This window comes from Sapajus apella, unplaced genomic scaffold (assembly GCF_009761245.1).
Source record: "Sapajus apella isolate SASKATOON/1434 unplaced genomic scaffold, GSC_monkey_1.0 scaffold37, whole genome shotgun sequence".
In the NCBI taxonomy this organism is placed as follows: domain Eukaryota; kingdom Metazoa; phylum Chordata; class Mammalia; order Primates; family Cebidae; genus Sapajus; species Sapajus apella.
Window position 1 is genome coordinate 3,419,133 of NW_022436977.1, and position 27,285 is coordinate 3,446,417.

General features: G+C 35.1%; 1 protein-coding gene across 7 annotated transcripts in view; it reads left to right on the forward strand.

Moving 5' to 3' along the window:
- Nucleotides 1-27,285, forward strand: part of VPS13C (vacuolar protein sorting 13 homolog C) — a 197,652-nt gene that overhangs the window by 28,660 nt on the left and 141,707 nt on the right. For 4 of the 7 annotated variants that reach the window (XM_032297269.1, XM_032297273.1, XM_032297276.1 and 1 more), the window contains 12 exons: nt 6,659-6,724; nt 7,085-7,194; nt 9,792-9,851; nt 12,216-12,275; nt 13,090-13,170; nt 14,066-14,123; nt 15,623-15,750; nt 17,161-17,267; nt 18,190-18,361; nt 19,623-19,685; nt 20,914-21,043; nt 21,549-21,643. In XM_032297269.1, the coding sequence (XP_032153160.1) occupies nt 6,659-6,724; nt 7,085-7,194; nt 9,792-9,851; nt 12,216-12,275; nt 13,090-13,170; nt 14,066-14,123; nt 15,623-15,750; nt 17,161-17,267; nt 18,190-18,361; nt 19,623-19,685; nt 20,914-21,043; nt 21,549-21,643 (1,130 nt within the window). The remainder of the gene's footprint in view (nt 1-6,658; nt 6,725-7,084; nt 7,195-9,791; nt 9,852-12,215; nt 12,276-13,089; nt 13,171-14,065; nt 14,124-15,622; nt 15,751-17,160; nt 17,268-18,189; nt 18,362-19,622; nt 19,686-20,913; nt 21,044-21,548; nt 21,644-27,285) is intronic. The other 3 variants (XM_032297272.1, XM_032297270.1, XM_032297275.1) reach the window with 1 other exon arrangement.

Consider the following 27,285-nt stretch of genomic DNA (forward strand, 5'->3'; position numbering starts at 1 on the left):
ATTTTGTGCAACAGCAGAGAAAGTATGCCTGAAGCATTTCTGCAAACTGAAGTAAGGTGATTGTCTCAAGGAAGAGTACTTGTGCAGATGTTTGAGTTGTGAGCTGAGCTAGTTGCTTTTTTTTTCTGGAAAACCATTTTTAGTTGGAAGAATCACAGAGTACCATTATTCGGATTTGGTTGTTTTGTAGACACCTCAACAAAACCACTTCAAGGAAAACAACTGGCAGTATTTGTTGCCAGTGATAAAATTTGAACTCTTGAGTAGAATTTTGGAAAACTTCTATTTGCCACCTTGAGATCGACAGCTTCCTAGTAATACTTTAAGACTTTTCTGATGAGATTGGTGGTAATATTAACAGATGTGACTTTTGACGTTAAATAATGAAATGACTTGAGATTTGGAAGATTTGCATAATTCAGTAAAGCAGCATTTCCAATGGATTATAAAAAATATACATGTGTAAAGGGTTCATTTAAAGTGCAAGATGGACTAATTGATTTTAATTTGTATGAAAAATTCATTGATAGGATTTCAGATTCCATGATGCAACTACCTTTAAGAAACTTCCACTTGTTAAATTTGATATAATATCTATAATTTCATGAAAAGGCATTGAAAATGCTCCTCCCTTTTCCAGTTATATATCTAGAATGAGATCAGATTTTTATCATGTCCTTCAATTAAAACAACATATCTCAAAAGATTGAAGACAGAAGCAGATATGCTAATCCAACAGTCTTCTACTAAGTCAGACACTAAAAAGAGTTGTAAGAATGTAAAACCATGCCACTTTTTTCAGTAAAACTTAGTGCTATGTAATGGCTTATTATTTTTAAACAAACTCATAATTTTTTTTCAGTTTTTATTTCTGATATGGTAACCATCAGTATTTATAACCCACATAAATAAAAAGTTCTTTAGAGTCCTCAAGTTTTTAAATTTATTTTTATTTTTTATTGCATTTTAGGTTTTGGGGTACATGTGAAGAACATGTGAGATTGTTGCATATGTACACAAATGGCAGTGTGGTTTGCTGCCCTCCTCCCCATCACCTATATCTGGCATTTCTCCCCATGTTGTCCCTCCCCAACTCCCCACCCCCCACTGTCCTTCCCCTGTTTTTCCCCTACAAACCCCAGTGTGTGATGCTCCCCTCCCTGTGTCCATGTGTTCTCATTGTTCAACACCCGCCTATGAGTGAGAACATGCAGTGTTTGATTTTCTGTTCTTGTGTCAGTTTGCTGAGAATGATGGTTTCTACGTTCCTCCATGTCCCTACAAAGGACACGAACTCATCATTTTTTGTGGCTGCATAGTATTCCATGGTGTATATGTGCCACATTTTCCCTGTCCAGTCTATCATCGATGGGCATGTGGGTTCGTTCCAGGTCTTTGCTATTGTAAACAGTGCTGCAATGAACATTTGTGTGCATGTGTCCTTATAATAGAATGATTTATAATCCTTTGGATATATACCCAGTAACGGGATTGCTGGGTCAAATGGAATTTCTATTTCTAGGTCCTTGAGGAATCGCCACACTGTCTTCAACAATGGTTGAACTAATTTATACTCACACCAACAGTATAAAAGTGTTCCTATTTCTCCACATCCTCTCTAGCATCTGTTGTCTCCAGATTTTTTAATGATCGCCATTCTAACTGGCGTGAGATGGTATCTCAGTGTAATTTTGATTTGCATTTCTCTGATGACCAGTGATGATGAGCATTTTTTCATATGTTCGTTGGCCTCATATATGGCTTCTTTTGAAAAGTGTCTGTTCATATCCTTTGCCCACTTTTGAATGGGTTTGTTTGTTTTTTTCCTGTAAATCTGTTTTAGTTCTTTGTCAATTCTGGATATCAGCCCTTTGTCAGACGGGTATATTGCAAAAATTTTTTTTCATTCTGTTGGTTGCTGATTCACTCCAATGACTATGTGGTTTTTTTTTTTTTTTTTTTTTTTTTTTTTTTTTGATGTGCAGAAGCTGTGTAGTTTGATTAGGTCCCATTTATCTACTTTGGCTTTTGTTGCCGATGCTTTTGGTGTTTTAGTCATGAAGTCCTTGCTTGTGCCTATGTCCTGAATGGTTTTGCCTAGGTTTTCTTCTAGGGTTTTTATGGTGTTAGGTCTTATGTTTAAGTCTTTAATCCATTTGCAGTCAATTTTAGTGTAAGGTGTCAGGAAGGGGTCCAGTTTCTACTTTCCGCATGTGGCTAGCCAGTTTTCCCAACACCATTTATTAAACAGGTAATCCTTTCCCCATTGCTTGTTTTTGTCAGGTTTGTCAAAGATCAGATGGTTGTAGATGTGTGACGTTGCCTCCAAGGCCTCTGTTCCGTTCCATTGGTCTATATCTCTGTTTTGGTACCAGTACCATGCTGTTTTGATTACTATAGCCTTGTAGTATAGTTTGAAGTCAGGTAGTGTGATGCCTCCAGCTTTGTTCTTTCTGCTTAGAATTGACTTGGCTATGCGGGCTCTCTTTTGGTTCCATATGAAGTTTCAGGTGTTTTTTTCCAGTTCTGGGAAGAAGGTCATTGGTAGATTGATGGGGATAGCACTGAATCTGTAAATTACTTTGGGCAGTATGGCCAAAATTTACAATAAAATCATTTTCACAATATTAATTCTTCCTACCCATGAGCATGGAATGTTTCTCCATCTGTTTGTGTCCTCTCTCACTTCCTTGAGCAGTGTTTTGTAGTTCTTCTTGAAGAGGTCCTTTATGTTCTTTGTTAGTTGTATTCCTAGGTATTTTATTCTCTTTGTAGCAATTGTGAATGGCAGTTTGTTCTTGATTTGGCTCTCTTAAGCTTGTTTCTGTCAATTCATCAGACTCATTCTCCATCTAGCCTTGTTCCCTTGGTGGTGAGGAGTTGTGATCCCATGGAGGCGGAGAGGTGTTCTGGTTTTGGGTGTTTTTATCCTTTTTGCACTGGTTTCTTCCCATCTTTGTGGATTTATTTACCCATGGTCTTTACAGTTGTTGACTCTCAGATAGGGTCTCTGAGTGATGTCCAGTTTGTTGATGATGAAGTTATTTCTTTCTGTTTCTTAGTTTTCCTTCTAACAGGCCCCTCTGCTGTAGGACTCCTGAGGTCCATTCCAGGCCCTGCTTGCCTGGGGATCACCTGCAGCGGCTGCAGAACAGTAAGAGTTGCTGCCAGTTTCTTCTTCTGCTATCTTTGTCCCAGAAGTATACCCACCAGATATCAGTCTGAGCTCTCCTTTATGTGGTGACTCTTTGAATATACGGGGGTCAAGGAGCTGCTTGAGGAGACAGTCTGTCCTTCATAGGAGCTCAAGTACTGAGCTGTGAGCTCCGTTCCATTTAGAGCTGCTGGGCAGATATGTTGAAGTCTGCTGCAGCAGAACTCATAAACACCTTTTTTTCCCCCAGGTGCTCTGTCCTCGGGAGGTAAGGCTTTATTTATAAGTTTCTGGCATGCTGCTGCCTTTTTTCAGGGCTCCCCTGCCCAGCAAGGAGGCAGCCTAGTCAGAGTCTGCCTGCAGAGGCTTTGCTGAGCACCTGTGGGCTCTGCCCAGCTGCCATGTGAACTTCTCTGCAGTCCTGTTTATAGGGGTATAGTTAGAACTGCCTCGGCAATGGCGGCCCACCTCTGTAATGGCAGAGGGTCTCTGTAATGGCAGACTGCCTCGGAATGGCGGACTGCCTTGGCAATGGCGGGCTGCCTCAGCAATAGCGGACTACCTTGGTAGTGGTGGACTGCCCCGGTAAGGGTGGACACCCCTCTCCCACAGAGCTGGACTGTCCAGGGTTCAGCTGTGCTTGCTGTGAAACTCTCAATTCAGAGCGTTTGAGATTGCTGTTTTTTGTGGAGGTGGGACCGGCTGAGCCTGATCACCTGGCTCCCTGCCTCAGACCCCCTTTTTTTTTTTTTTTTCAGTTGAATGGGTGACTCTGTCTCCCAGGCGTCACTCACCAGTTGAAACGGCGCCCGGATTTGTGTGATTTCTTGTGTGTAGACCTGCTGCACTGGCTGAAACATCTGCTGCAGACTTGTGGCGCTTTTTGCCAGGGAATCTCCTTGCCTAGCTCCCTGTTTCAGTCCCCTTTTTTTCAGTTGAACGGGCGACTCTGTCTCCCGGGCGTTCCAGTCGCCAGTTGAAAAGGTGCCTGGATTTGTGTGAGATTTTGTGCAGAGACCCACTGTGCCAGCTGAAATAGCCACTTGGAGATTTGTGGTGCTTTTCTGCCCGGGAATCTCCTGGCCTGGCTCCCTGTTTCAGTTGCCTTTTTATCAGTTGAATGGACGACTCTGGCTCCCAGGTGTTCTAGTCGCCTGTTGAAAAGGCACCAGGATCTGTGTGATTTCCCGTGTGGCGACCCACTGCACTGGCTGAAACAGCCGCTCGGAGATTGGTGGCACTTTTTTTGCCTGGGAATCTCCTGGCCTGGCTCTCTGTTTCAGTCCCCGTTTTATCAGTTGAATGGGCAACTCTGTCTCCCAGGTGCTCCAATTGCCAGCTAAAACGGCGTCTGGACCCGTGTATTTTGTGCAGAGACCCACCGCTGCGGCCACAACAGCCGTGCTGGCGACCCATGGGGCTCCTACGCCTGGGAATCTCCTGGTCTGTGGGCAATAAAAATCTGTCTGGAAATGCGGCATCTACTCACCCTCTGCATTCTCGCTGGGAGCTGCAATCCTGAGCTGCCCCTAATCGGCCATCTTGGAGTCCTCAAGTTTTAAATGTTAAATGGATTGTGAGGCCAAAATGTTTGAGAACTGCTTTAGTGTGTGATTGAGAATCATAAATTTATTATTTATTGGATTAATTAGAAATTTTTTCTAAAGTGCTGTAGAGCACTCAAATTAGATTTAAACTATTTATACAGGTTTAAACATGGTGTATCTGCCATTGAGATGAAAGACAGAATATGGGGCTAGAACAGATATGAAACCAGAAAGATAATTGGTCAGGTAAGAAAAGAATTTAAATCCAGGCAGCTGAGTCTGTGTCTTTGAAAGCTGTCCTACCAAGTGTAATGGTTCTCATGGCTAGCCTGGCTTTCTTACTTCTTTTCAAATGGCATTTCTTTGAGAACTTATTTTTTTATGTATATTTTATTTGTGAGTAGAACAGAGTCGGTGACTTTTACAGTGGCAAGAATTACTGGTATAGCACTATCCTGATTGTGTTACATTACTTATTAAATGTTTTCTTCTTGAAACTGAGGATTTTATTTTTGTAGTACAGGATTTGTTTTTTAATTTTTATAGTGGCAGAACAATTTGCTTTTAAAAATCAAGGAAGAACAAATTAAAAATTTCAAGCCAAATTATTCTCTTAAATATATATAACATTAATTTAGTTGCATGTGGATCTTTTTAAATCCATTTGAACAGATAAGTATTGTATGTTTTGTGCCCAGGTATTAGGATAATCTCTGACCCAATGAAGTCTTCTGCCTGATGGCAAGACAATTGAACAAACATTTCAGATACGTTATAATCACTGTTTATGCAGTTCTGTGTAAGGTACAGGCCCTGGGGCTACTTGGAGGAGTTTAAGAAGGCTTCACACAGGCAGTAGTGCTGGACCTGAGATTTAAAAGCTGCCTAGGAGTTCACCTGGTGAAGAACTTCAGGGAAGGCAACACAAGTTCAGGGAATGATATATGTAGAGGCATTAGGCATTAGAAAGCATGGCTTGTTTTGGAAAGTATAAATATTTCTGTAGTATCCAATGCAAGGATGCATGGCAGGAGAGAGAACAGGACAGGGAGGTAGGGGTCACATCATAAAAGGACATTCTTTATTGTGTAAACACATTTTAATTTTGTCTGGCAGGTTACAGAGAGCCTGTAAATAATTTTGAGCAAGAGATTAACAAGCTGTAATTAGCTTTTTAAAACACATCAACCTGATAACAGCATAGAAGGACCTTTAGTAGGAGGTGAGGCTGGAGAGTAGAGACCAGTTGATAAAACAGAGAATGCCTCAAGAGTTCAGACTGGGGGTGATGCCTGGTACGAAGCTGAGTATGAAGATTTCTAAGTTGAGTAAGACAGGTATTGGTAAATGCCAAAATGCAGTGAGGCAGTGTCAAAAGAGAATGAGGTTTTAAAGGAATTGCTAATTGAATTCCGTGTACAGTCCAATGTAGATGTTATGCCCACTGAATATTCTTTATATCCTTGAGTCATTAAATAATTTTTTGTGTGAAGTATATCATCCAGAGGAAGTTATCTGTTGCCAGCTTACCTTTCATTTCATCTGCATGCCTATGTTCCTACCACATGTTTATCAAAACCTTCTAAAAGTTTTATATTCTGTCATTGTTACATTTCCAATATTTTGGTAATATTGAAATTAAAGTGTAACTTTGTAAAGTCATTAATATTGTAAATGGCATTGGGAATGGAGATTTTATCCAATTTTAGTATAATTACACCTGCCGATTTATTTTCTGGATTAAAGAAGGTTATTCTTTACTGTAGAAGGTTATTCTAGACTAAAGAAGATTTGTGAATTTGTGTTTATATTGAAGTAACAGGTCAGTGTAGAATAAGGTAAGGTGAGTTGTGCCAGAATTTGCTGTCAGGAAGAATTCTGTTGTCTTTTTTTTCTGTCCTGTAGTCTGCTAACTTGAATTTTATCCTTTTCTCACTAAAATGCTTCCACTGAGAAGGACGTAAACGTAAAAAGCACAAAAAACATTTTAAGAAACCTTTTAAAGGTCTTGATCGTTCAAAAGGTAGGTAAAGTAGTTTTATACCATGGTGGTGTTTATATACATTACTGCTTTATTTCTGATTTGGAATGTTAAATGAGTGTTAGATTCCAGTTGGAAGGTGAAATGAATGTCAGATAAACAGTATAACTTCAAAAACATTTTAGGAAGAGGTGATACAGGCATTAAATATGAACAACAATGCCAAAAAAACACATTTTAGGTTGGAAATGCATATTAAAATATAAATAAAGACACTATGGCTGTAATTTCCATTGAGTAGTGCCTTAGCTATCCTTTGGTTATTAATTTTGATACATTAATTAATTTTGAAGTGTGTGAGAATTTCAACTTTTGAGCTTGTATTTTTCTATTTTTTAATAGATAAGCCAAAAGAAGCCAAAAAGGATACATTTGTGGAAAAATTGGCAACTCAAGTAATAAAAAATGTACAAGTAAAAATCACAGACATTCACATTAAATATGAAGATGATGTAAGTAATTTTTATTTACTCAGTTTAAGTTAATAATTAAATATGCATTTTATAATATTTTTGACTTTCTACATATGGATTATCTGTACCAATTTTTAAATCCAAGATTGATTTTTTTTTCTTATAAGTACACTACCATGTGTTCTTGTATTAGGCTAGTTTTATTGAGCATTTATGTACATAAATATACTATAAAATTACCATGTGTTCCTTTCTGAAGCTGATAAAAGAGGCTTTTGGATTGTCCTCAATTATCCTCTGTTTTTTTTTTTTTTTTGAGTTTTGTTTTACGTGTTGAGACTCATCATATTAAAACTTTAAGGAACTAATTTTTGCTTTCTGCTGACAAAAGAGCTAATTCTAAAAGGTGATGAAAAAACTATTGGTAATGTTAATTGCCCAAAAAATGACTAAAACTCTGGTCACCTGACTGTAGTCTCATTTGTTTTACATTCCACTGAGTTGGATTGAACAGCCACAGCTATTCACACACATGTGGAACAGTAATTGCGCAAAAGAAACCAAACTCACTCATAATCAGAAGTGTAACATCAGCTGATTAAGAACGGTTTAACTGGCTAATTTTAATTAAAATGCAACACATATTTTGAACAACATGTATTGCTTTGTTTAAAAGTTTGAAATGTAAGAAATCTTGAATTTTTTCATTTATCTAAGAACTTGGAAATGTTCATTGCTTCTAAAAATGAGTTTGCATTCTTTTTGTTTTTAAGTTGCTTTAAGTTTGAATTGAATTAAAGCAATACCGACACTGACATTTCTAGATTTTATTTTTCTTTCCTTGATAAGTTCCCTGTGTAACTTGAAAGTCAGCAGGAGACACTTGTAGATTTTCAAAAAACACCATCTCTGTCATACCGACTTTATCTCTTGGTTTAATGGAGTCATTAAAATGAATTGTGTTAACAAATAAATGTCTTAAAAAAACCTAACTCATAAATGCCTTGTTAATGATAAACTTATGAAAATAAAGTGTACTCAACACATTATGAAAGTAGAAGAATTATCATTAAAATCCTATGTGAAGAAAAGCGAACCTGGATACACTGTCGGTGGGAATGTAAATTACTTCAGCCATTTTGGAAGACAGTGTGGAGTTTCCTCAGAAAACTAAAAATCGAATTACTATATGATCTAGCAGTCCCATTTCTAGTTTGTAATATTAAACGTTATCATAGGTTTATATATATGAAAAAGCATAGCATATTTAGGGATTTGGTACTATTTGTGGTTGGAGACATCCACTAGGGAGCCTGGAACATATCTCCCGAGGATAAGAGGATACTGATTTCAATTCCTATGTATCCAAAGGAATTGAAATCAGTATTTCAGTGAAAAGGCTGCATTCCCTTGTTCATTTCAGCACTATTCACTCTAGAGAAGATTGCCCATCAATGGATGAATGGATAAATAAAATGTATATATACACAATGGAATACTATTCAGCCTTTAAAAAGGAGGAAATTCTTTCATTTACAAAACTATTTATTAAGAAATGGGTGTATCAAAGATAGACTGGATAAAGAAAATATGGCACATATACGCGATGGAATATGATACAGCCATAAAAAAGGATGAGTTCATGTCCTTTGCAGGGACATGGATGAAGCTGGAAACCATAATTCTCAGCAAAGTAACATAAGAACAGAAAACCAAACATTACATATTCTCACTCATAAGCGGGAGTTGAACAATGAGAACACATGGACACAGGGAGGGGAATATCACATACTGGGGCCTGTAGTTGGGTAGGGGGCTAGGGGAGGGATAGAAGTGGGTAGAGGGCTAGGGGAGGGATAGCATTAGGAGAAATACCTAATGTAGATGGTAGGTTGATGGAGTGCAGCAAACCACCATGTTATGTGTATACTTATGTAACCTGCACGTTCTGCACATGTACCGCAGAACTTAAAGTATAATAATAATAGTAAAGAAATGGGTTTAGAGAAAATACAATAATTTATCATAAAGATGCTCACTGGATAATAACTATGGTTTATAGGTAGTACGTTAACAACTGAGGGTTGTCTTTCATAAAACTAATGACAGTTTCTTCAGAATGAGCTGCAAGTTATTTTGAGCTAGTTATCTCTAAGTATAAAAAGATGACTGTGGGAATGAAGGAAAATACTTTGCCACAAATCATCATATATCTGATGTTAATTAAAAATGACTTATAAAGCTATTCATACTTCTCAACTGTACCACATGGATTTTTTTTCCATTTGAGAAAAGTGTGTGTGACTAAACTCTGGAATCCCAGTTGGATGATTTAGAACATTATCTTTTTCCCTTCTCCCTAATTTCCTTAGTTTCTGCCGTGACCGAGCAATTCTATAAGACTTTTCTTTAAGATGTCTAAAACAGTGATACTGTGCACATTGTGGTATAGTTTAAGCACTGTGGATTGCAACTTAGATATTGAAGATCAGAAATAGAGCAAAAACTTGAACACAAATCCAATTCAGCTGTATGACTTAACTTGAAAACACATTTCCCTTTGCTGCCTATTGTAAAGGACATGGATTCGCCCTCACCATCAGTATTTTTTACTCTTATCGTTTCTTTTTTGGTAGGTCACTGATCCAAAGCGGCCTCTTTCATTTGGTGTCACACTGGGAGAGCTTAGTCTGTTGGTAAGTTTGCTTTATTTAAAACTTCTGTGGAACCTGTAAAGTATTATTCTGAAGTCACAGGGTAAATTGTCTAAAATCAACTGTACTGTAAAGAACTATGATTTTTTAAATGTATTATCATGCTACAACTTTTCCAGGAGTTTACCATTTTTAGTGATGCCATTATTACATTTTAAAATTATTTTTAATTGTCTTTCCATATAACAGGTGTCAAAATATCATTATCGAATAATTTGAAAGAAAATAAGCTGTATCTTAAACATGGGAAAGTAGGGGAAGGTGAATTTCTGTAGAGTAATGTACTCATCTTTGGTATAGGTAGATGGAATTTCTAAGTAGTTTATAGATATATATATATATATGTTTATGTGTGTGTACATGTATGTGCATTTGCATCTCTGGGCTATATGTAAATTAATTGTTTTTGATTATTTTATAATAAGTTTTTCTTTTAATGGTCTTTAAGGGTAGACATTTGTGTATATATATTGTACACACACATATATATACACACGCAACTCTCTACCCTTAAATATATATATAGGCTGGACATCTATATACATATATATAAAATATATAGGCTGGATTTTTTTCTATTTTTTTCACTATCAGTATATTTTACTATTATATTTATAGGCTGTACATTTTTTTTCTATTTGGGCAGCTAAGTGGTAGGAAACATGTTTTAGGGTATGTAAGTGAAGACAGATAGCTGAATTAGGTTTTGCTATGGAGAAGATGTGGTTCACTTAGATACTTTTAAAGTTAAAGACAGTGAACCGTAAATGATACCAGACAAGTTTGCCTTGTTACTACTTACATGAGAGGGCCTCAGTAGGGAAAGAAGAGGAAGAAGAATGGAAGGGCAGTAGACTGCCAGAGAAACAGGAAAAGAAGGACATGGTTATATGAAAGACTTAACAATGTTGTGGGCACATAGAGAAGCAGAGACACACATTGAATTAAAGAACAGAGCAGAAACAATAAAGAAAAAGACAGCTGAAGAAACAAAGGAAAGGAAGTGAAGGAAGCTCGTGTTTAATATACTGTTTATCCTTTGCCGTTTCCAAAATGAATTTGAAGAAACTTTTGACAAAAAGAAGTATACAGTAACACCTTTAAGAAGGGTTGAATCTGTGTTCTAAAGGATAGAGAAAGAGTTGTTCCAGAATACTGTATCTAATGATATTGGTCATAAGGGAGCATAGTAACTTTGCGCTTCTAGCAGACAATGCGCAAAATACAAAATGGTCATATATCTCCTATTGTCTGATAACAGATATGCTAGTGTGTAAGAATATGTAGTTTCCTTAGTGTTTGCTGTTGTTTGACCTATTGTATCTTTGCTCAGACTCTTGATTCTGCTTTAGTTGTCTGTATTACTCTCTTTCCTTTGGCTGGCTGGCGATTCTACTCAAGTTTTAATACTTATGTGATATATGACCTTCTCTTTCTCATTCTTTTTCATTTCCTTCTTAGAATTTGCCACTCCCTCTTTTATGCTTCCTATTATATTTTATCAAAGACCTGCAAAATCACATTGTACTGGTTACCATGTTAATCTCCTTCTGTCAAAACCACATTCATTCACTAGCATAGTATCTACCTTTTAGTGTTTTTGTGATGATTAAATGAGATAGTTTATGAAAATATTCAGCACATTGTCTGGCTCAGTTATTTCCTGCTTCAGCTATTACAGTGGCTATTATAACAACAGCAGCACTAGCAGACCTACCTCTGTATCCACACCGTTTGTTTTTCTTTGCAGTTACAATCTAACTTTTAAATCTAAAGTTATATTCCCACATCTGATCTGGATTTCATCTTACCTTTCTTACCGATGCCTTACTCATTTTACTCTCACTCTACTGCTCCACTGAAACAGCTCTTAACAGGTTCCTCAGTAACGTGCTTGCTACTAAGTAAGTTTAGTATTTGGCATTGCTCAACGTCCTGTCCTTGTAGAAACATGGTCATGCTGTAATTTCCATACTGTCCTGGTTTTCTTCCTATTTTACAACAATTATTTGTTTGTTTCTTTAAAAAAGAATGTGTACCATATTCAGTAGTATATAGGCTGGCCCTCTGTTTTCATTTATACCCAATTCTTTCCAGTAATACACATAGTAGCCCAGTAATTACTTTCTGAGTGAATGAACTCAGTTAAGTTAGAACCATATCAATTCTCTTTTCATTGTTTCTTTGATTTTGTCTTATAAATATGTAAAGAAATATATAGCTAATATTAACTAACATTAACTAGATGTCTTTTCTTCCTAAGTTATTTCGTTACATTTTACAAGTATTAAAGCACCATTGTATGACATCTATACCACATTTCACAGGTATTATTTTTCCTTTTAGACTGCAAATGAACACTGGACTCCATGCATATTAAATGAAGCAGAAAAAATTATATACAAGGTATTATATTGGAATAAAAATTTTTGTTAGTTTTCTAGGTGCACTTAAATTATTTTCTTGAAGAAACATTGGTGGAGCATCATGTGCCATTGGAGTGAGTTAAAAGTCTGGGGTCTAGTTTTGGCTATGCTACTTACTATGTGACCTTCTGTAATCACTTACCAATTCTGAGATATAGGTTCTTTGTCTACCAAATGAAGATATTGGATACAGTTAATATTTCCCAAATGGTACTTTATGAACATTAGATATTGAGATATTTTTAGATGTTACAGAAAAAATATTCTCTGATCAGGTAAGAATATTGAATGAAGTACTAAGCTATACATAATTAAACAGATATGTTTCTTTTTATTTTAAACTACAGAGCTTCACAATACTTTAAATATGTTAACAAACATTGTGAATCCCCAGGAGGGATATTTAGTACATAGTTTTTCCACTGTATTGATCATAGACTCCTCTCCTACCACCTGTTTTCAGCAAACAGCCATTCGTATCTGCTGGAGGGATCATGTCTTTTTTTTCAGCAAAATACTTACAGGGTCTGTTAAATACTAAATTCTCAATAAATATTTGGTAATTGAATGAGTTCCTTGGAAATAGTATTCTTCGAAGCACGATTTAGCAAATGCTAGACTTAATGAAGTCTGAATAGCATGGATATATTTTCCCCTCATTTTTGTATTATTTTCTTTCTTTTAAAAATTCAAAATGGCATTTGGGTAATTTTGGAGTGGTGAATATGAGAATAATCTTTTAATATTGATTCATAATTTCAGTGTGGTTGATCTCTTTCATTTTTCTCTTACAGCTTATACGACTTGATAGTCTTAGCGCCTACTGGAATGTAAACTGCAGCATGTCTTACCAGAGATCAAGGGAACAGATTTTGGTAATATTAATGTATACTTGGAAGAGCTAACTTCACTCCCACTCCCTAAATTTGTTTAATATAAGAGGGCCTTCATGAGGAAAGGATATCAGCTATTCGTTTAACTTGTATTTCATTAAATCAGAAATTTGAAAAACGTCCTTTCAAACCTTTGTGTCTTCAGAAAAGCACTTTTGTTTTTTAAGATTTTTGTAAAATGATTCACTGGGCAATGACATGAGAGCCCATAGTATTAAATTAAGACTGTATTTTTTATTTTTTTAAGTTCTCATTTTGTTGGTATTCTGGTTACATTCTGATATTTCATATTAGAATGATTAAGAGTATTATAAAGATGATGATACTTTCAGATATAAAGCATATATCTTTGACAAATGTTTTAAACATTTGTGGTGATGTTTTCTGAATAATAGAAGATTAATTCAAAACTTCAGTGTGCTAAGCCAGTCTTAGCCATGTTTACTAATGGATAAAGGAAGAACAGTTGGATTTTTAGACCTGGCTAAATTTTAGTGTTCCATCTCTTAATTCTCAGAAAGATACTGTACCACCTAATTTGCTTTTGGCTAGACTGTGTCTGAAATCCTAATGTATGGATATACATTTATATACTTTTTATATATTTTTTCAGAGTCAGAGGGGACATACTACATGATTGTTTGTAAACATACAGAATTCTTAAAATTGTCTGCTTCTATATCTTTATACTTGTAAATAATGCTCAGTGTTGTTGTTTTTTTTTTTTTTTTTACCACCAGTAACAAATAGAGAAACAAAGATACCAATGTAAGAACCAAGTTTTGTGTGTGTGTGTGTGTGTGTGTGTGTGTGTGTGTGTGTGTGGCTGAATATCTGTGCATTTTCTTTTTTATTCTCATTCATATTTTTTGTTTAGGATCAGCTGAAAAATGAAATTCTTACAAGTGGAAATATACCTCCAAATTATCAATACAGTAAGTAATAGTTTATTTCACGTTATAGGAAGAAACATAGAATTAAATACATTATTTTAACATACCTGTGTGGTAAAGTTACTTTGTCAAATAAAGTTTATTAATTTTATACCTTAGTATTATGATACAGCATGTTTGTGTTATAACTATTTAGAAATAGATAACACACACACCACTGGAGAGTAAGAGAGAGAAGGGCAATGTGGCTGTAGTTCATTCCTTACAGCCAACCTTCTTTGAATTCCATGTATTCTTCTTAGATTGCTATTGTATTCTTTGTTTTAGGATTTAGGTTTTCCTTCTTTTTTCAAAAAAATAACTTTATCTCTGAGATCCTGGTATTCAGGTCATGCTTACCATGTTACTATTGCAGTGTTAACATAAACCAGCCACTCCAGAGAGTTTTTTTTTGTGTGTGAGCTTTTCTGTTTCTGGGCAGCCTCACCTTTATTTTATAATTAGATTTCTAAGAGAGCTTCCTTCTTATTTATTAATTTTTTCATCTGTTTTCTTTATTTCAGTTTTGTTATAATGAAGCTATTGGTTTATTTCGTCTTTATGACTGTTCTCGGCTTTCATACTCATGTTGTTCCGTGTTACTCTGGTTCACTGTTTTCTTCATGTTCTTTTGTAACTAATTGTCTCTGGATAATAGTTGGCACTTATGTTATATAGATCCCTGTATTTTATGATGACAAAACTTTCAAGTGCTGCTTGTTTGCAAAAGCATTTAGGTTCACTGACATAAGAAATAGTTAAGAAAAATCTACAATTTTATTCTTAGGCATTTTCCATTTATAACTACCATTTAAAGCAGTTGAAAATTTTGTACAATCTTATACAAATTGTAATTACCATAAGATACTACAGTTTTTATAGTTTTGATACTATTCATAGTTAAAATTTATCATTTATCACCTTGCATTCCCCTATTATCTTCCCTAATACACCTTTTTATATTACTTCTCAACCCAAAGATTATTTTCTTTAGTTGATTCTAAGGTTATGTATGTAATGATCATCTTGAAAATCATAAAGAGGTGAGCAGTTGCCTTTTTTGGAATGAATTTTACTCATGATTTTGTTATTAAATTCTGTTAGTGATTAAATAAGACAAAGTTACCACATCTTATTTCCCTTTTTCTGTTAGTATTTTCAGTGAATAATAAAATCATTAAAGGTCTTGCAGCAAGGAAGAGAAGCCTAATTTCATGCAGACTGTGAATAACCAAGAGTTGGTTGTCTGATTTATACATTTCTTACCTAGAAGCATAGGTCTCCAATTTGCTCCTTGGAGATTTCGCTTTAACCATTGAGCTTATTATTAGGCAGATAAGTAGAAGCTTAAACTGCTGAAATATTTTTTGGTAGTGATTTTGTTACACATATTTTTGATCATTTTTCTTTACTTCTAGTATGACAGTGCTGTCATAATTATTTATACTTGTTTATATGTAAAAGCATATAAGCATATCTTATGTCTTCCTGTGTGATATAAGTTTTCCAGCCAGTATCGGCCTCTGCAAAACTCTACATGAATCCTTATGCAGAATCAGAGCTCAAAACGCCCAAACTGGATTGGAACATAGAAGTACAAAATATTGCCATTGAACTTACCAAACCTCAGGTATGATGCATTTGGATACTTGCAGCTTTGATTAGCCTCAAATCTTGACTGCTTTTATTGGTGATTATTACTTCTCTAGTGGTTTGGTGGATTTGGGGGGTTCGTTATGTTAATATTTCACTGTTTAAAAAATTGTTTGAAGGAATATGAACTTCAAATTTAAGAAATAGTTTTCTTCACGTTTTTTCATCTTTTCCTAAATTGTGGAGAATCATATCAAACTGTAGGGAACGACATTATTTCCATTTGACTCACAATTGTTGATGGAAGATTTTAATGTATTTTTCCCTCCTCAGTTTTTAGTGGAAGACACTGTTATTAAATACTGTTTCTTTAATTTTTAGAACAGCTATGTTGGCAGCTTTTTCCTTCATTTGTTTCCCAAGCATGGTTATATGCCCAGAGAGTTGGGGTGACAGGCATGGTGAACTGCAAATGAAAGGAAGACAGGAGATTTAGCTAATTTAGCTTTTTTGTACAGTCCTGTTCAATCAAGATGTAATGCAAGTTGTAATTTTAGATTTTCTAGTAGATCTGTTAACAATGTGAAAAGAAAAAGGTGAAATTAACTTTAATAATACACTTCGTTAAACTTAACATTTCCAAACTATTAATCATATCAACATGTAATAAATGTAAAAGGTTGTAATGAGATAGTTCACATCTTTTTCTCCCCAAATGTTTGAAATCTTTTATACTTACAATACATTTAAGTTTAGACTAGACACATTTCAAGTGATCAACAGCTGCATGGTAGGTAACCCTGAGTTACAACTGCATTATGAAAAATTAGAGAGGAGGAAGCTAGACTTGCCCTTTTCTTTATCTTCTCTGCTTTCATGTTACTTCTGGGTGTATGTTTCCCTCCATTTGAGCTGTTTGTCAGATCTATGCAGAATTGCTGTGTTGGTGGTAAGATGGCTGCTTACATAGCTTTATCTTGCTTTAGTTATGCAGTAATTTTTTGCAGAAATTTCAAAATCAGCTCGTAGATAGTTACTGCTGAAACGATGGTCCAGAGGAAAAATATATAGTCTTAGAAACAGACATATTTTATGTCGTACTTTACAGATACCATATTTCATTGTTTCTAAGTTGTTCATTTAGTTTACATTTTAACATATCTGGAAATAGGATATATAGGTGATAAGACAGTTTAACAGCAGTTTTCTTTTGTAGTAGAACCTAAAATTATATTACAACTTAAAATTGATAGTGTCTTACATTTGATGAAATACAGTATACTTGTAGTTGATAGCATCTTAAGTTTGATTAAAAACAGTATATTTTTGGGTTACCAGGCCACGTTGTTCTGGGAATTGGGAGTCTCACTAGACTAAAAAATAGAATGAAATTTAGTCTTTATTTATATGTACAATGTAATAAATAAATTTTGTTTTGTTTTAACAGTACTTAAGTATGATCGACCTTTTGGAGTCAGTGGATTATATGGTTAGGAATGCACCTTATAGGAAATACAAGCCTTGTTTACCACTTCATACCAATTGTCGACTATGGTGAGTTAGAATTTCTTTTTTTTATTTTGTAAGAAGCATATAATCATGTAATTAGGTACTCTCAAGAGTTAAGAGACCCTTAAAAGCCATGTAATTCAGCCACTTTTTAAAAGAGACAAGAATATTAAAAGACAAATAGTAAATACATTGATTACTTATAAAAACAGGAAAACAGCTTTTAATTCTTTTATATGTCCATGTTACTTTTTTTCATATGAATATCCACTTGTATTTCTGCTCCTAGGTTCTGAAATTCTTTTTTTTCCTTTTCTTTTTTTTTTTTTTTTTTTTTTTTTTTTTACAGGGTCTTACTCTGTTGCCAGGCTAGAGTGCAGTGGCACGTTCTTGGCTCACTGCAGCCTCCACCTCCTGGATTCAAGTGATTCTCCTGCCTCAGCCTCCTGAGTTACTGGGACTATAGGCGCGTGCCGCCACACCCAGCCAATTTTTGTATTTTTAGTAGAGACGGGGTTTCACCATGTTTGCTGGGATGGTCTTGATCTCTTGAACTTGTGATCTGCCTGTCTTGGCCTCCCAAAGTGTTGGGATTACAGGTGTGAGCCACCATGCCCAGCTGGTTCCCAAATTCTTAACGTTCAAGAAATTCAACATTTTTATAAAAGTTTTATTGCTTATCAGTCACCCATGTAAACTCAATGTTATAACCTTACCGGAATACTATTTTCCACATGTAATTTTGTGCCTTTGGGATTTTGCTTTGGCAAAACCTCTTCCTTACGAGTTTTCTTATATCTAAATCTGTTTAAGTCAGACAGTTGCACTGGGAATTGCCGAGCTCTTAAAGGAAGACAGTTAAGAAGAACAAAAAATTTTATAATTTAATATCTAAAACGTCAAGACTCTTTTCCTGCTTTCTCTGAAATCTTTATACTCAAATTTACATTAAAAATTTGATTTTCAGGTGGAAATATGCAATTAATTCTGTTCTTGAAGTTCATATAAGAAGGTATACACAGATGTGGTCATGGAGTAACATAAAAAAGCACAGGCAGTTACTCAAGAGTTATAAAATTGCCTACAAAAACAAGTTAATACAGTCTAAAGTCTCAGAAGAAATACAAAAAGAAATTCAGGTATATCTTGCATGTATTAGTGAGAGCTGTTATTTGTGTAATCATCCTTTAATATTCTTCTCTATGTAATTTGAATCAAAAAATAATTTTAGGAGGAAAATTATTCACCTCTTTTTGAGAGAGAATCATATGGGAAAATGTAGAATATTTTTTTCCGGTTTTTCTTCTTTAAAAAAACTTTTTCCCCATGCTAATATCAGATGAAATAAGGTTACTGTAAGCGATTTGGGAAAGGTGTTTGGTTTTCATAATAATGTTTAGAGAGTCAGTATCATAGCTGTTTAAATATGCATTTATTAGATAGCTATATCTTGTTTTGTTAGTAAAAATCCTGTATTTAAATGGTAGTGGCTTTTTAAAATACTTCAAAATATTATTTATATAAAACAGCTTTTACTTCTCGGGAGAGAGGATGTCTTATCTAGCCCTTTTAAAAGGTAGAAACGCACTGGATATATAATTTCCTTAATGTCATCTGATTTCAGTTATAGAACTGTTTGTACCAGTGATTCATAAGGTGAAAAATGAGTTGAATTCCTGTTTTTCTGAAATATATTACAATCCCCAGTTTGAAATGTTAGAAAAAGTATAGATATTAGAATCAGATAGATTTGGGTTCAAATACTGACTTGGATATTTACTGAGTGTCCTTCTGATTATGGACACAAGTTTCACAAACTCTCAGGTCTCATGTTCTCATATATAAAATGAAACAGTATCTGTCTTACAGAGTTGGGAGAATTGCATGAGACAACACATAAAGCATCTGTAACACAGGTCACCTGGTTAATGTTAGATTCTCCTACCTATTTTTATATAAATGCCTTCAATCAGATTCTGCTTTAGCCAGCTTGTTGATTTGCAGAATTTTACCTTCTTAAATATTAAGTGTTTTGTAATGGTACTCTTAGTATAATAAAAAGAATAGGGGAGAGTAAGAGGTAAGAGCCTTAAGGATAATATGTAAAACAAATCCCCTTTCTAAATATTCTTGTTTTCATGTGCATTTATGACTATCAATTATAATGGTCTCACAGAAAAATTATTTTTGTACTGTATTTAATGAGGATTTATTTTCTTGGAAAACTCTTACTGTACAAAATTAAAAAAATTGAAAGTCTATACATTCAGATTTATACTAATACTTTCTTTAGATCACAAGTACTGATAATGGACTAGATATGCCTAGAAATCATAAAAGAAGAATTTCTTTTATCTAGTGATTATGTTTCCTGTTTACAAGTGTCTCTGTTTTTTACAGGACTTGGAGAAAACTCTAGATGTTTTTAACATAATTTTAGCAAGGCAACAAGCACAAGTTGAGGTAATCATTTTTATTAGCTCATTTTGTGTTTTAAACATGTTAATACCTTCCTTTAAACCTAGGATCAAGATACTGAAGTTTCATGAGGTGAGTTATTGCTGAATTTACTCTCAGGAGAAAAGAAACTGGAGTACTGAAAAAACTAACATAAAGGGAAAAGAAAACTTTATTTTGTTACCATTTTTTTGAGATGGAGCCTCACTCTGCCTCTCAGGCTGGGGTGCAGTGGCACCTGGGTTCAAGTGATTCTCCTATCTCAGCCTCCTGAGTAGTTGGGATCATAGACGCTCGGTAATTTTTTTTGTATTTTTAGTAGAGACGGGTTTTCGCCATGTTGGCGAGGCTGGTCTTGAACTCCTGACCTCAGGTGATCCACCTGCCTTGGCCTCCCATAGTGCTGGGATTACAGGTGTCAGCCACTGTGCCTGGCCACTTAAAAAATTTTATGATGAAAACTGAAAAACTCCAGGAAGAAATTAAAAGACATCTATACTCCTAACAACTTAGAATACTACTGCTATCATTTTGGCTACGCAGTTTTTCTCCCATGCTTATATACCTGCTTACTTATGGTTTTTATCTCCTATTTCTTTTACTTTTTCTTTCCTTTGTTTCTTCTTCCTTCCTTTCCTTGTTCCTTCTCTCCCTCTCTTCTTTTCTCCTTTCCTTCCTTCCTTTTTTTTCTTTCTTCACTTTCTTCTTTTTTTTCTTTCTTTCTGATAGATTTGTTGTGAAAAGAGGGTGAAATGAGATTCAAGGACTATTTTAATTTATATCCCTCTTTCTGCCTAGTTAGCAAGCCAGCGATGTATATGAATTCTGAAATATAATTGTTTTAAATTAATACTTCTTTGGGTGTGTCCCTTTCAAGGAACTTTTTGTTTTATAAACATGGCTGTCTAGTGTCTCCTTAACTTGAAAACTTGGAAGTCACATTGCTTAGAAACATTCTACTTGGAACGTTAATTATATTGCTCATAAAATGCAGCCTCATCAAAATGCTGTCAGTTGTTGTGAGAAGTATTAATAAACTGATAGGGGAAGTACATTTAACCAAATTATGTTGTGAGCATAATTTAAGCCAATACTGGCTTTCTTGACTGGTTCAGTCTTACGTAGTGTTTAAAAAAAAAAAAAAAAAAAAGTGAACCATTGTTTTTTCCAGGCTACACCTGAAAATGAAGAGGGCAACATTCTTCAAGTAAATTTTTTAATTTTTTTTTTTTAGGTGATTCGGTCTGGGCAAAAATTAAGGAAAAAGTCTGCTGACACAGGCGAGAAACGTGGAGGCTGGTTTAGTGGGTTTTGGGGTAAGAAAGAGTCTAAGAAAAAGGACGAAGAGTCATTGATCCCTGAAAGTAAGTTCCAAGTCAAATTTATTGTACAGTGTTAAGTAACAAAAAAAACAAAACTATGTAAATTATGTCTTCCCTGTTAGTTGAATTTTATTTTGAAATACATTTGAAATAAATTAATTCAGTATGGTAAATATATGAGCAAATACATTAGGCTGGAATGTTTCCATGTCTATCTAAAATAAAACTTAGACTAAAATAAAACTTTGATTTTTTTTTTTTGTTTGTGAAATATTTACGTTAAATTTAAAATGTTTAAGTTTAGAGGTCTCAACATTTAGCATTTTTTGTTACCTTTTACATAGGTCTCTTTTCCTTTTCTTGACCTTAGCAAGCAAATAGAATATGTTTAGTCAAAATTGTAGCATATTAGAGGAAATTACCTGGCTAATTTTGCTTTAGCAGTTATGTCTGTTGATTTTAGGATGCTTGTTAGTTTGGTTAGTCTTTTTAGTTATATCTGTCAAATGAATGCAATTAATTTTTTTAAAATGTTTTTTCTTCATAGCTATTGATGACCTTATGACTCCAGAGGAAAAAGATAAACTCTTCACTGCCATTGGTTATAGTGAGAGTACCCACAACCTAACTTTACCTAAGCAGGTACTTATTTAAGTGGTTTAAGAGGTATTTTTGTCTCATTGTACTGTATTAGATTGAATTGAGTTAGAGTTACTGTTAAGTAGTAAAAGTGCTGCTAGTTTCACTCTGCTACTTATTAGTTGAATGCTGTCAGTCAGGTTTTACCAATTAAAATTTTCTCTCCAACTTTTATTTTTATTTTTTTGAGATGGAGTCTCACTCTGTCACCAAGCCTGGAGTGCAGTGGCGCAATCTTGGCTCTTTGCACCCTCCGCCTCCCAGGTTCAAGCAGTTCTCCTGCCTCTGCCTCCCGAGTAGCTGGGGTTTCAGGCATCCACCACAACCCCTGGCTAATTTTTGTATTTTTAATAGAGACGGGGTTTTGCCATGTTGGTCAGGCTGGTCTGGAACTGCTGATTTCAGGTGATCTGCCTGCCTCAGCCTCCCAAAATGCTGCGATTACAGCCTTGAGCCACCGTGCCCATCCTCCAATTTTAAGTAGTTTTAGTGAATATAAGAACAACCTGATAAAAGTACTTATTATAGTGCTAAATTAAAGCTTTAAAGAATTTTATCTTAAAAAATTTGTTTCAAATTGTGAAGCATAACATATATAAAAGAGTAAGCAAAACCAAAATGTACTGCCTATTTGATTGACTAAAAAGGGAACAGCTATGTAATTATTATTACGATTAAGATTTAAATATTGCTGCCCCTTTAGAAGCGCCTACGTCCCCCATCATTGCTTCTCTGAAGGTAGCCATTATCCTGATTTTTATGGTAATCAGCTTTGATTTCTTTTTGATTTTTACTACTGACATTGTGATTTTGTTTTGCATATTTTTAATCTTTCTATAAATGGCCTCATTATATATATATATATATAATTATTTTTTTTTTCTAGTTTTGTTCTTGTGAGATCCATCCCTGTTGTTGCAGTAGATGTATTTTACTCATTTTCTTTGCTGTGCAGGATTCAGTTATTTGAAAATACCACATCTTATTTATTTGTACATTTGTTGATAAACATTTGGGTTGTTTCTTATTTATTATGAATAATGCTGCTCTAAACTTGTGCCTTTTAGTGTGGATGTGTAAGATAATGTTTACTGAGTAGAATTGCTGAGTCATAGAATATGAGCATATTTGATATTATATTGTACCAAATAGTTTTCCAATGTGGAAAACACTTCCACTAGCAGTATATGAGGATAATTATTGCATCATGTCTTCACCAGCACTTGGCATTATCAGTCTTTTAAATTTTAGCCGTTCTAAATGGGGATGAATAGTAGTAGTGTTAGGTTGATGCAAAAGTAGTTGTAACATTACTGTTTTAATTTGCATTTCCTGGGTGACTAAAGAGGTTTTGCACTTTTTAATGTATTTATTGGTCTTTAAATAGGCTTTTCTTGTGAAGGTGGGTTTTGAGTGCCTTCATTATTAGGTTGTCTTTTTTTCTTACTTGTTTGTAGGAATTCTTTATATATTCTGGATATGAGGCCTTCGCTGGTTGGATGTTAATATCTGCCCTCACAATGTGGCTTGGCTTTTCATTTTTAGTTGTGTTGCAAGTCTCTTCCCTCATAATGTAAAGTATATTTTTATTCTCTGTTTTTTTTGTTTTTGTTTTTGTTTTTGTTTTCAAGACAGGGTCTTATTCTTCCAGAGTGCAGTGGCACAATTTTGGCTCACTATAACCTCTGTCTCCCAGGTTCAAGTGAGTCTCCTGCCTCAGCCACCTGAGTAGCTGGGATTACAGGCATGTGCCACCACGCCCAGCTAATTTTGTGTGTGCGTGTGTGCGTGTGTGTGTGTGTGTGTGTGTGTGTGTGTGTGTATATATATATATTTAGTAGAGACAGGATTTTGCCATGTTGCCCAGGCTGGTCTCAAACTCCTGAGCTCAAGCAACCCGCTCACCTCGGCCTTCCAAAGTGCTGAGATTACAGGTGTGAGCCACCACTGCCATCTCCATTTTCATTCATTAATGGTATCTTTTGATGGCTAGACTTCTTATTTTTAATATTTACTAATTTTTTCATTTATGGCTAGTGCTTTTGTGTGTCCTGTTTAGAAGTCTTTCCTTACTGCAAGGTCATGAAACTATTCTTTCAGAAGTTTTATATTGTCTATTTAATTAATGGTCTGTCTAAAATTGGTTTTGTATATGGTGTGAAGTTGGGGTTAAGATTCAATTTTTGTCCATACAGCTGTCTCCTTGACACAACACCGGTTGCCTTTCCCACTGCTCTCCATTTACCCCTTTATCATCAGTTAAGTGTCTATACTTGTGGAATTCCTGCTTTATTCCATTGGCCATTTGTCTGTCTTTGTATTGTTCTGTCTTAGTTATTGCAACTTTGTAATCATTCCTTTGACCTTGTTGTAAAAATCCTTAAACTCTGGTGTTCTTATTGCCTTATCTATTCTTGGTCCTTAAAATTTCCATATAAATTTTAGAATCAGCTGGTCAGTTTCTATATAAAAACTTGAGATTTTTATTGGGATTTTATTGACTCTATAAATTAATTTGGGGAGAATTTATATCTTTATAGTATTGAGCCTTTTAATCTATAAATACAGCACATGGCTCCATTTATTTACCCCTTTTTCATTCCTTTAATCATGTTTTATACTTTTATCAGTAGAAGTTGAACATCTTTTGTTGGATTGGTATAAGTGGTGTCTTTAAAATTTGGTTAGGGCAGAATTACAAGATGGAGAACATTTCCATCTCTCCAAAAAAGTTCCCTTGTAACCCATCCAGTCATTTTTCTTCTTTTGCCTTTCAAAAGCAAACACTTTATAACTTACATCACCATAGATTAGTTTTTCCTGTTCACCTAGTGTTTTTTGTTTTATCTTCTTTTGCTTAAAATAATGTTTTTGATATTCAATCATATTGTGTATGTATTTATAGATGGTTCCTGTTCATTGCCGAATAGTATTTAATTGTATGAATATGCCATACTTTCTTATCTATTTCCTGTTGATAAATATTTTTGTTGTTTCTATTTTTGGCTATTACAGATAATGCTGCTATGAATGTACAAGTCTTTGGTGGACATATTTTTTTATTTCTCTTGAGTTAAATACCTGGGAGTAGAGTCGCTGGGTCATAGGGTAAATATATATAACTTTTCTAAAAACTGTCAAACACTTCTCCAAAAGTTGTAATATTTTATATTCCTACCACTAGTTCCAGTTGTTAGATATTCTTGCCACATTTGATATTGTGAGGCTTTTTAATTTTAGCCATTTTAGTGGGTATGATATGTTCCTCAACTATGGTTTTAATTTGTATTTTCCTAATGACTAATTATGTTGATATGGTTAGGCTTTTGTGTCCCTCTCCAGATCTCATCCTAATTGTAATCCCCATAATCTGTACCTTGCCATCATGGAGGGAGAGACCAGGTAGTAGTAATTGAATCATGGGGGTAGCTCCCCCTCTACTGTTGTAGTGATAGTGAGTTAGTTCTCATGAGATCTGATGATTTTATGAAGGCTCTTTCCCCTTCACTCAGCACTTCTCCTTCCTGCCAGTTTGTACAGAAGGTGCCTTGCTTCCCCATCACCTTCTTCCATGATTATAAGTTTCCTGAGACTTCCCCAGCCATGCTGAAAGATAGTCAATTAAACCTCTTTCCTTTATAAATTACCCAGTCTCAGGTATGTCTTTATTAGCAGCATGAGAACAGAGTAATACTCTTGATTATTACAGCTTTGTAAGTCTTGAACTAAGACCTCTGACCTTTTTTTTTAAAGAGTGTTTTGGTTATCTTAGGCCTTTTCCACTTATATATACCTTTTAGAATCATCAGTGTTTTTCAAAAGTATATGGTGCTTTTGTTAGAGATTACATTGAATCTGTAAATTATTATGGGGAGAATTATAAGTGTATAAATATTTAATATTCCAGTCATGTAATTTCTTTCTGTATCTCTAACCATCTGTCAGTCATTTTCCTTCTACCTGAACATTGCCCATCATATTATCTTATTTAACGCAGTTCTGCTGGTGACAAGTTAAAAAATTTTTTTTTCTGAAAAGATTTTTATTTTTCTTTATTTCTTGAAGAATACTTTTTTATCTATTTATTTATTTTTGAGACTGTCTCACTCTATTGCCAGGTCGGAGTGCAGTGGTGCGATCCCGGCTCACTGCAACTTCTGTTTTCCGATTTCAAGCAATTCTCCTGCCTCGGAGCCTCCCGAGTAGCTGGGACTACTGGCACGCACCACCATGCCTGGCTAATTTTTTGTACTTTTTAGTAGAGACGGGGTTTCACCCTGTTGGCCAGGATAGTCTGAATCTCTTGACCTTGTGATCCCGCCCCCGGGCCTCCCAAAGTGCTGGGATTACAGGCATGAGCCACTGCGCCCAGCTGGATACTTCTTTTTGTGTATAAAATTCTAGGTTGTTAATGATTTTCTGAGTTTTGAAGATACAATTTCATTGTTGTTTGGCCTGCATTTTCTTTGGTGTATTCAGCTGTTAGTCTTACTGTATCACTTTGAAGGTAATTTCCACCCACCTCTCTGTTTTGTCTATTTTTAAGAAAATCTCTTTACCTTAAATTTTCAGTAATTTTGCTATCATGTGCTCAGATATGTATTCATTTTTGTTTATACTTTTTGGACGTCTTACTGTTTGGACATCTTGAGGTTTCATCAATTTGGGAAAAATCATTACCTCCAGTTTTGTTTCTATCCCATCATTCTTTTATCCTTCATCCTTTGGGACTTCTAGCGTACATAGTGGAATCTTTTCATAATATCTCCTGTGTGTCTTATTTTCTCTGAGGTAGTTCCAAGTTCTTTATCTGTTTATTCTTTGGCTAGTTTCCTCTACTTCTGTCTTCAGCTCTTTGTATATTACTGTTAAACTCATTCATTGAATTCTTAATTGGTTTTTGTATGGTTCAGTTCTTGAATTTCTATTTGGTTCTTCTTTTTATAGCTCCCGAATTATTTGCTAGCATACTCTGTTTTATCTTTTTTGTCTTTGGCCATAATAAATCTAGTAGTCTGATTAAGTCTAAATTTAGACACACTTGATGTCTAGAGCTCCTGTGAATCTATTTACTATTGTTTCTGCTTTTATTTTTTCGAATTTATCTTGAATCTGGTGAGCCTGTGTGTGTGCGCATGTGTGTGTTTGGGTGTATATGTGAGAGAGAGAGAGAGTGTGTGTGTGTGTGTGTGTGTGTGTGTGTCTGTGTGTGTCCATGCACACAGTCAGTGTCACTGTAGGTATTGAGATGATTTGATGCTGTGCTGCAGATCATGGGAGTCTGCCTACTTCCAGTTCACCTTTACTCCTATGATATAGCCCTCTAGGGTCCCAGTCAAAGGAGAGAGTGTTTTATCAGTGCTTTTACTTTTTGTGGGACCTGGTTTCCAATTTTGACCCTGCCAGCCTAGCTTCATAGCCTCTAGACTGTCCCCTCTGAAATTTCCAAATACCTTTAGGAGAAACACATCCCCAGATTCCAGGATCATCTCCTTGGTTCTCTGTTTTACCTTCAGTCTTGACTCAGTAATTTTGGGGTCAGGATTTATTTTCTCAGTATCTTACTGATTCTGCACAGCAATCAAGCCAATGCACTATATAGTTTTCTTTCCTTCAGCCACAGGATTATTCTGAAATAGTTTGTT